Source organism: Diachasma alloeum, unplaced genomic scaffold (genome assembly GCF_001412515.2).
Source record: "Diachasma alloeum isolate Michigan unplaced genomic scaffold, Dall2.0 Dall_scaffold_00760, whole genome shotgun sequence".
NCBI lineage: Eukaryota > Metazoa > Arthropoda > Insecta > Hymenoptera > Braconidae > Diachasma > Diachasma alloeum.
In genome coordinates, this window is record NW_021680890.1 from 157293 (window position 1) to 167935 (window position 10643).

The 10643-nt window shown below is 40.9% G+C and overlaps 1 protein-coding gene across 2 annotated transcripts in view; it reads right to left on the reverse strand.

The window, feature by feature from the left end:
• Positions 1–30: 30 nt before the first annotated feature.
• Positions 31–10643, reverse strand: part of LOC107044559 (somatostatin receptor type 2) — a 28008-nt gene continuing 17395 nt past the window's right edge. Inside the window, exons 2-3 of one of the 2 annotated variants that reach the window (XR_001461349.2) lie at positions 465–1795; positions 31–362 (exon numbers count right to left, since the gene is read on the reverse strand). Coding sequence is in view for 1 of the 2 variants with exons in the window: in XM_015266484.2 (XP_015121970.1) it covers positions 533–1759 (1227 nt within the window). In the remaining variant the exon portion in view is untranslated. Of the gene's footprint in view, positions 1796–10643 lie in introns of both variants that reach the window. The other variant, XM_015266484.2, reaches the window with a different exon arrangement.

The window sequence follows — 10643 nt, forward strand, 5'->3', positions numbered from 1 at the left end:
CCCCCCCCCCTCCCCCCTGGGGTAGATATTGAGATGACGTATGCCCGCAGGGTGTGAAAATGCCATAGAATACTTCGTTCATCCGCACATTGCTAAATTGACGGGGACCGTTGTCAACTTGTCATTCAGAATGTCATATCAACAGTGGAAGTAATATCGGAGAGAATTCCACAATTTGATACTTATATTAATTTTCTGAGGCGAGCACTGGAGACGGTGAAAGTGATCACTGATGAAGACGATTGGTCCTCTTGAATGAACTACTTGGAATAGCCTATGGAGATTATTTCCCATTATTCAAATTTGATTGCATCTGATACATTATTCATGAAGATCACCCGGAGCTTCGAAGCGAACATTTTCTGAAACACGAGACATTCGCATTAGGGATGATAGATAAGGAAATCCGTTCAGCATGAAACGTAGATTTTTCTGAGCCGAACTGATTCCTTGTTCATATTTACACTTTGACGTTTTTCTCATCTCCAATGATCCCTCAAAGAATGACGAAACGTAGATTCCCTGATATGCCCTAGACCTGCGTCAACAATGTTCCCTGGTTGCCATTCTTGGCACTCTCCTTCTCCTTATTATCACTCGTAATCGTAATATTTGACCTAGATGTCATGGTGATGGTAGTGGTAGATGTTTTACTGATCAGAAGTCCCCTCTCTCCCTCCTCATCCTCGATTTCACCTCTGGATGTTCCCGAGGTAACCATTTTATTGGACTGCAGTCTCTCAGCGCTCGCTTTACCCTTCTTTGGAAAAACACTGTTCTCAATATGAAGTGTTGCATTGACATCCTTGCCAGCCGCGCAGGTGCAAGCCTTGAGAAAGCTCTTTTTGAAATTGTCACTGAGGAAAGCGTACAATATCGGATTCATTGCGCTGTTAGAGTAGCTTAAAAACCCCGCAAGAAGGAAAGCTGTGATCCCAATCCGCGATTGACACTGTTTGGGAGGTGTGTAGATCAGCGCAACCTGAGTGATCCAGTATGGCAGCCAACAGAGAACATAAACCGTGATGACAGTCAACACCAACTTGGTCACCTTCCGATGCGATCGCTTCTTCTCCTTCGATTTGTTCTTCGGTCCGACTGTCTGCAGTTTTCTGATGACCAAGAAGTAGAAGATCAGTATCAGGGTCAAGGGTATCGCAAATCCCAGGACGAATGAGTACAGAGTAAACGTCGTCTGACCACCATGATCATCCGGCCAAAAGATATTACAACTCATTCCATTCTGGCTCTCTCCTGTATTTGCATACAGAAACACCGGAACCATGAAGAGTGCTGATGTTGCCCATGCACTCAACGACACTATCTTGGATATGAACGGCGTTCGCATCTTCGGCGATGATATGGGATGGCAAACGGCTATGTAACGATCAGCTGACATGATAAACAAAAATATGCTGCTTGTAAATTGGTTTATCGAAGTCGTTGTCATGTACGCCTTGCACATGATCTTTCCGAAGGGCCAGTATCCCAAGCTCATCGTCGTCACCAGAAACGGTATTCCAATGAGGAAACATTCATCTGCTATCGCCAGGTTCACTATGTACATATTCGTGACAGTCTGCATTTTCGAGAACCGAAGGACAACATAGATGACCAGAGTGTTGCCAAGAAGTCCAACGATGCAGACAATTGAATAGAGAACTTGATTGACGATTCCGACGATTGGAACTGTTGCACCGCAGGTATCATTGGTGATGTTGTGGTGGTCTAGGAAAGTTGACGTATTGTCGAAGTTCATGGTTACAGGTGAGGCATTCCTTTCGGCGGTGGTGACCTGCAACAAAAAGACATCAATCAATGAAACTGTTTGTCTTCATGATGTCAATGCTTACCAAGAAAGGTCAAGGGATTTTGGAGATTGTCGTAAGGCACATGTGAACTGTCATAACATATCCAACAAGTTCATGTCAGCACATGGTGTGGGGGCAAGCGCAAATTATATATTGAGATCCTGTATCTCGCTGATATTCCCTTCACAAATGATCAAGCTTACGATCAAATGAACATCAACAATTTGATTTTACTCCAGTAGTTTCTACGGAATTCAAAGCCACCACAGCCTTTCTAAACATCAAATTCCGATTATATGAGGTTAGTAACCCACTTTGTAGTTTCATACTCGCAATATTTTTATCGCTATTCATAAAATGCTAAGTGTTCGAAGGATGGAACTCTTGCGATAAGAAACGAAGCTGTAAACCGAAAAGTATAAAAATGACTGGCGATAAAATTCAGGGGGAGAATGGATGATTTGAAAGTCGATGGTCCTAAAGAATGATATCACTGAAAATAGGGGGTTATAACCCATTAGTTGATTGATTCACCTCAACATCTGGATAATTCAAGGTCACTAACCTTTCGAGAAATGTTTCATTTTCGTTGCTGGTCACTCTGGCTATATTTAAGCTGACCAGGAGAAAGGGGTGAGCTATAATCCCTCTTGTAAACTCATGGTGTATTTGAAAAACATTTCTGAAATTGCTTGAACTATAAAAAAATACGAAAATGCTCCCAGAGGCAACTAGTGTGGGTGAGAGATCGTCTGGACAGCGTTCTATCGACGATGTTTATAAAATTAAGTGGTCCGCTGGGCTTCTGCCCACTTGCCCAAGGTCGTGAAGCTTCTATGCAGATACTTGTTTTTGTTCTTTTGTGGGGACGATGGGAATTATTCGAAATTATTCGATGGAATTGGAATTTCTCTATTTAGTTGAAATTGTCATGGATAATAACGGTGATGGACGGAAATGTTTCCTGGAAGAGGCGTCTCCCATTTTCCAAGTTGTTCTCCTGTCGCCTTTGTTCGTGGCTTCTATTGAAATATGGAAAGCGAAGGGTGGCGTTCAGCGGAACGGAAGAATTTTCATCTTTAAGAAATGTGTAATTTCGCTGGGAACATTGTCATGTTCATTATTTGCGAAGATAACCGCTGGAGGCTACTGGAAATTATTGAAAATATGAGATGTTGGGGGAGAGTGGGGAGAATTGGAAAGATTGCTGAGCGAAATTAATTCTTTTTTCAATTGTAGTGCTTGAAAAAATTGTGAAGAATCAGATGAGAGAGACAGGTGAAGGGTCAAATGGATGAGACATGTGAAGGATGAAACATTCTTGAAGGTTAAATGGAAGGGGCAGGTCAAACGACTTTAAGGGTCAAATGGAAGAGACGTGTGGTGGGTCTAGCATTTTTAAGGATTAAGCGGGAGAGACCAGCAGAGCAATCAGCAGGGTCAAACGTCCTTAAGAGTCTAATGAGAGAGACGAGTTGAGTGATCACTTCGCACGTCACTCCCATTTGACCCTCTTGACCCTTCCGCCCATCCCTCCGATTTGACCCTTAAGAAAGCGTGACTCTTAATGACTATGTTCGTTCCTCCCGCTTGACCCTTAAACAAGAAAATTTGCTGCCGTCCTACTTTGCTCCACCCACCCCTAATTCCTATATCGAAATCCTCCATGCGTATCCAGAATTTTTCCTATTAGTCACATAACAATCCAGAATTTTCTCCCAGCGAATTAATTCCGACACTTCTCTCCTCTCTCCCAGGGGAAATTGCAAGTTTCAACAGCCGAATATATTTCATCGCAGCCAGACCACACCCTCCTCACCATTAAATTCTATCCGCGGAAATAACTGCGAATCGATGAATCGCAAAAACTAGGTACACGAATAATATATTCACCTCCTTTATTTTCCCCTTTCCACGTGGTCATTGGAATTCCTGAGAGGCATGGAAAATAATGAGCTACATCTCCTGTTTGTTATTCCAGCGGTGGAAATAGAAAAAAAAACCTGGAAATTTATTTCCCCTTTTTACCCCCATCTCTCATTTCTTACTGTCTCTACGCATCCCGAAAGAAATTTACAGTACATCCAGGTATTTCATCCGTGAAATACGCAGCCGTTAGCATCCACTCTCTCTCGTGACCGATGAAAACTCCGAGGATATTTACCATCCCGAGGGACATCTGTATGCGTCACATTCCGACTAAGCTTGGGGAGATGAGAAGAATTCGTTGCTATTTCCGATAGCTGGAGGGGGCGGGGGGCGAAGTGCAATGGGAGTGAACTGCGTTTTTCAAGGGTCAAATGGGAGAGACAAGCGGAGGGGTCAAGTGGGTCAAATATTCTTGAGGGTCAAATAGGAGAGACTGGCGGGGGTCAAATGGGAGAGACACGTCAAGAGATCATTCCATTTGGTTTTCCCATTAAAGTTTAAAGATGTTTATCCAAAATCGCAAGTACTTGAAAAAATTGATTTTTTTAAAACTGAGAGATGAAGATATTCCCTTCACTTTGATACAATCATCTCTCCCGTTTAACCCTGAAGAAAGGTTTGATCCTCCACTTGTCTCTCACGCTTGACCCTAAAGAATGTTAGACTTCATTTTTTTGTCTACAAAATAAAGCGCCGGGACAAAGAACAGTTGCGAATTCCGTAGTTTAAGGGTCAAACAGTTCCGGGAGACACAAGCGGGTGATTAGAAGAATCAAACTATCTTGAGGGTCAAAAGGGAGAGATCGACGCAGGAGTTAAGAGTGTCATCGAAGAGACTTCGAAGAACGAAGTGATCCATTCGTCTCTTCCATTTGACCCTCAAGACTGTTTGACCCTAAACACCATTTGATTCTTCGTCATTCTTTTAAGTAATAGAGACAGAAAAAAAGTTATCTTAATTTTTCTCTACACTCGTTTTCATCAAAATTTCATAAAATATTCATGAGAATAATGCTAAAAATAATTATCAATAAATGATTTAAAAAATCATTCATATAGTAAAAATCAGGGTAAAAATAGTTTTGCAAATAAATTAGTTTTTTCACCCTGAACGATAAAAATGCTTCCGAGAAATCACATTTCTCCAATAATGCTTCACCATGACGGATTCACACTAGATATCAGGAATATTGAACACGCATCTCATCATATTGCATACTGTTTGCTCGGCCGTGACTATATTGCCAATACCAAGAATAGAGCAGTCATAGAGTGTCAGATTCCAGGAACAATTTGATAAACTGTACGTGCAAATATAACTGTTCCGATTTTTCCCTCCCGAGTATTTGTTGAGCGGACATCGATGCCACCGCCCGAATGAGTGACACATTGCTACCAGATTATTTATCAGGATGTTGCCATGCGTCTGTTTAATCCGTTTCGTTGATTCACTCCATGAAACTCATTCGCTCGTGTCGATTCTCTGACGTGCACATCAGTTTTCAACACGCACTGGGAAAATAAAATGGGTTATATGTAATATTCGGATAATCCCTTCCACTCCATCTAGACTCGCCAATTTATTTTTCCGATATTTCGATGAATTTTCAGGGTACGCTGTTGCCGGGATTTATTAGTTGGGGTTTTATTGACGTTGGGATATTTGTGAGGGGGATACATTATTTTTCGGCCGGGGGAATCGAGTTGGAATAAGTTGAATGGGTAAATGAAACAGATTGGTTGGTCGATAATTTCATTTTATAGTGTTATTTGCACCGAATATCTCCATTCTTGATTCGGGAAATTTTTATAAATGATTCAAACAGATTTTTATCTGCCTGTCGTTTCGGCTATTCAGCCCTCAAATACAAGAAATGAATTTTTAAATAGAATAACAGTGATTATGTGATAGCTAGGGATGCAAAATGACGGTAATTTTTGACATGCGTCAAGTCAGCCATAAATTTACCATTTTGTGAGCATTTCTGACTTGACCAATACCTCGTGATACAAACTGACCGATCAACTTACCCGATTGTCAGTAATTTTTTCTCGTTGACATTTATGCTGAAAAATCGTCTATCTAGATGTAATCTGACTGTCATTTTTATGCTCGGCCATTTTTGTTTTCATTTTTTTCATGATTTTTTTTTGGAAATTTGAATAAAATTATGAAAAACGTCGAAACGAAAGTAAAAAATGGAGTAAATATTACTGTAGTTCACGGAGAGAAATTTTTGTGACGAGAAGTCAAAAAAAATGCTAAACTCATTGATAACACTCATCTCTATCATAGCCCTCCTACCATCAAAAGCGTCCAATTCCCCTCAACTTTCCCCAACTTCACAATCAACCCTTTAATTGAAACCCCATTATGCAACTTTTCGCGACCCCTAAGAATTCGAAAACGCAATGATTGATGACAAGGATTTACCCCGAAACTTTCCTAATCGTTTCCCCCATAAATTTCAACTCCCCCAGTTACCGAGTACGAGAGCCCCGCAATTTTTAACTAAAGAGACCACGAAGTCGGTCTAGAGCTCCCAATGAAATTTTAATTCACAATCGGGCGCTGAGTACTCTTACCCCCTTAAATTATTCAAATCAGCCTGTGCCCGGGGGTTAATTAATGCCGGTTGAGTTTATTTCAACATTGAGGGTACCTAATTATGCCCCCTCCCCCAAGGGATAAGAGACTTGATGGAACACTGTTGTTCTGAGTCTTAATCAGCTTTCAGATTGATGATGTCGTTCTGTTTGATTAGTGCTCTTTTAATTTAAATGGAAAGCTTGAGGTAACGTAGGGGTACTTCACTCTGAATAATAAGGCCTCATACATTGTACTATATTTTCTGGAGTATCTGAAATGCTTGACAATGATTTTTCCTGAAGAATAGAATTTGAAAGCTTCTCCAATTACTTGAAAAAAAAAAGAAAATTGGGGAAAAATTTCAACGTTTTTCTTCCCTATTAAAATGGAAAAAATATATGGATCGTCTTCTCAATACAATAATATTCAGATCAGCATTGTTCTCCAAGATACGTCTAACGAGTTACACAATTTCATGAAAAAAAAAATTATTACTTTTTCTCCAAGAGGATGAACAAACATAGAGGGTGTATGAATAGAATGCGGGGAAAAGAAAACACGATAAATCGTCGCGGTTTTTATGCACTTGTCACTCGCTACCTCGTATTTCTTCATCTCATCCATCTGCCCATGATTTCGTATGTTTATGCTTTTTGAGTGATTTTCCCGTTTCTCTCAGACGTATGTTTCTTATCGTTTCAATTTTATTACCATATTGATCGAGAATTTAAAATTTCTCAAATTAAAGAGAAAGACCAAGATTGAAATTGACATTATTTGAACTCTGATTTTGAAATAATTTTGTTGCATTAAAAAAAGTTGCGTTACGCGTAATGTTCTCACCACAAATATAACGCTTTTGCGTCACGCGTCACGGTTTAACAACGCGTAATGTTTTCGCGTGATCCTCGAAAATATAATATTTTTTACGTTACGCGAAATGTTTTTAGCCCGCGTGTAACGTTTTTCGCATTACGCGAAATGTTGTTAGTCTGCGTGTAACGTTTTCACATCACGCGAAATATTTTCAGCCCACGTGTAACGTTTTTAATTCACGCGAACATTTTTACGATATGGGTTCAATAACAATTGTTACGTTTTCGCGTCACGCATAAATTCAATCTGATTTTTTGAAATCAAATCAAGAATTTTTTGAGACTCGGTCTCAATTTCCCAGTGACTTGAGAACATCCTCACTCCTTCTAGGTTATAATTAAAAAAAATAATCAGCAGTGGCAGACGATAATGACGGCCTCCCCCCGGCTCAAGTATTCAGCTGCATTGCAGCCTCTCCATTATCACGTGCAATTTATACCCATCGTTGATTAGATTGCTCAGGGATCCGTTAAGTATTACTATCGATTCGTGGGTATAAGACTAGACTGTGTCAATGGACATTAAATGGACATGGAGACAGTACCAGCCGTCGATCGACACCCCTGTCATCATTATCATCCCTATCGGGATACTGCCACCACAACAATCCATAGCTACCTTCGATGGTGTCATAATCGGGTCGGGGATGAATTATTCAGGTATAGATAATAGATTATCATTTCGTGTCTATTTAATCGTAGCTTATTTCAAGAGAATTGAAGGAAAAATTGCATTGGGGAGATCGCGGCGAAGTGGAACAGTAGCGTCAGAAGTCATTAGAAGAATGAGAGGGTGATCAAATGGGAGAGACGGGCGGAGGGGTCACTTCGCTTGTATCTCCCGTTTAACTTTCAAGAAAATTTGACCCTCCATTTGCATCTCCTGTTTGGCCCTGAGGAGTGTTTAATCCGAAAGGACATTTGACAAATAGGGGAAAGTGGAGCGGTAGTGCACGTCGTTGTTTATGAGTCGAAGAGGGTTGAAGGTCAAACGGGAGGGACAAGCAAAGTAATTACCCGTCTCTCCCATTTAGCCCTTAAGAAAATTTCACCCTCCACTTGTGTCTCCCGTTTGACCCTAATGAACATTTCATAAATGGGACAAAGTGGAGCGGTAGCGAATCTCGTTGTTTAGAGGCCGAACAGTGTCGAGGGTCAAACGGGAGAGGCGACCGAAGTGATCAGGAGGATCAACATTTCTTGAGGGTCAAGTGGGTTCAACAGGAGAGACAAGAGGAGTTATCATTTCGCTCGCCTCTCCCATTAGAGTCTTAAAAAAAATTTGACTTTCCACCTGTCTCTTCAGTTTGACTCTTAAGGCTGTTTGATCCCCACAACGTTTGTTCACCTCCATCATTTTTTGAATGATAAAAATGAAAAAAGTTATCTGAATCTTTCTCTACATTAATTTTTCTTATCCTTCCCCTTTGCCCTATTGTCTCTCACATTCCATTCCTCTCAATCCGATAAATACAAAATGCGAATAACATAACAATAACATAACATATCCTCTTTTCATTTTTCGTTTTCACAGCGTCTCGTCTGTATATGGCAAAAATAGCACAGAGGCAACCGAATAAATCCTCTCCTCGGGGAAGGATTTTCATGGGAATATCCTGTCAGTATTTTTAATTGAAAAAATCCCTCTACAGCTCAAACAGGTACAACATAGCGCGCCCCAAGTTTCATTTAAAAAATCCCTTTAGCCAGAAGCTAGAAAAAATAGCTAGAAAAATGTTGAAATCATCAAGAGCAGTATGTTTCCCATCCCAGGAAAGCTCTCACGATTTCATACTACACTTTTAAAAATTCTATCAAATTATTTCACATATGGGAAACCTGACCCCCAATATGTAACAGCACATACCCTCGAAAAATTGCGGAGTGCAAATTTTTCATCGTATTTCTCATCAATTTGGTACAGGCTTCCGGAAACTTCAGACTAGCACCCGAACACTTTTCCGGAAGCCACGAGATATTAATCTAATTTCATCACTGATAGGCTGCTTATTAATGGAAGGCAACTTCAACATTTTCTCCCCATCGAGAACAAAAATCGCATGAACTAAACCCAAGAGGAGCCAGAAGTTTCGACCTGAAGAGAGTCAAGAGATGCCTTGATCAAATTTTCTGCAACTTTTCCAGGATGTGGTATCTCCCATTAAACGCAACTCCCTTTTCCCAGAGACGTACACGATACAATGAACAAAGGGTGAACATTGTGTTATCAAAACTTTTTTTTTTACCAAGAGAATGGGAAAAATCGTTCGGAACGAATTCATTTGAGTTGAGGCAGATGGCGGATGAAAGGCCATGTAAATTCGATTCTTCCGTACACTCTAGTAGAATTACTTGTCTCAAATTGTATCATTGGAAACTACAAGTGCACGACTGCGAGCCTAATTAGTCTAATTCGAAATCATTTTCCACCACTTCGGTTGCCTATCGTCGGAGCGCTCGTCAAGAATTCCGTCAGATGCAAAATTATTCACAGCTCGGAGAGCTGAGAGATTTTGCCGATTGGTGCAGAGTTTTCGTTGGATAATGACTTTAGCATGCTGGAGGGAGTCGATACCATGAACAATCCATTAGAAAGCATCATTGACCTGAAAAGGAATTCCAAGTTGGGGATTTTGGGGGTATTGACACCTCCGGAGGGAGTAAAAATTGGAGGGCTGATGGTAAATGATTCCGTTGGATAGTCAGTATTCTCGTCTGGGAGCTGAGATTTGGAACGGCTGCAATATCGTTAAGGTATCGAGTATGAGATCTTCTCTTGTTCTTGCTATTGACCAAAAGCATTGTCAATGGTCAACCTTCATAAATTCCTGATTTTCCTTGGTCGCCCAGATGCCATTGCAGATTTTGGTCTGGGTTCACCTGGAGTTGCTGTTTTTACATCTTTCAGGAAGCTTGACTGATAATTTTTGACTTCAACTCCATCTCCAAATCTCTTCAAAACAACTTCAGAAAACTTATTACCCAATATCCCATCAAATCGAAGCCATTACCGATCACACGTGAAGCCTTCATCGATAATCAAATGCAAAACACTCCCTTTTCGCTAAAAAAAAACTCATTTGAAATACATCAAGGGACCCTCGGAAAATCGATTTCAATCGGAAACCCAATCAGCGAAATCAAGAAAGCGAATTTTGAGCTGCTGCTCTATATTACCATGTTGATACCCTGTCCACAGGATGCGCGAGGGTCCTTCTCATGGGGATGAACACGTGTGCACGCAAAGAGGAAAAAGGGCAGGGGGAGGGGGGGGTGTACAGAGGGAGGGCTGTGGCGTCCCGGTGGAATCCTATTTGCGTCGGTGGTGCGGATATACGAGAGACACCAGAGCCCCTCAGCGGGAAATTCTCCGGAATGAGGTGAAAATGAAGTTGATATGGGAAGAGGGTGTGTGTGTGTGTGTGTGTGTGTGTGTGT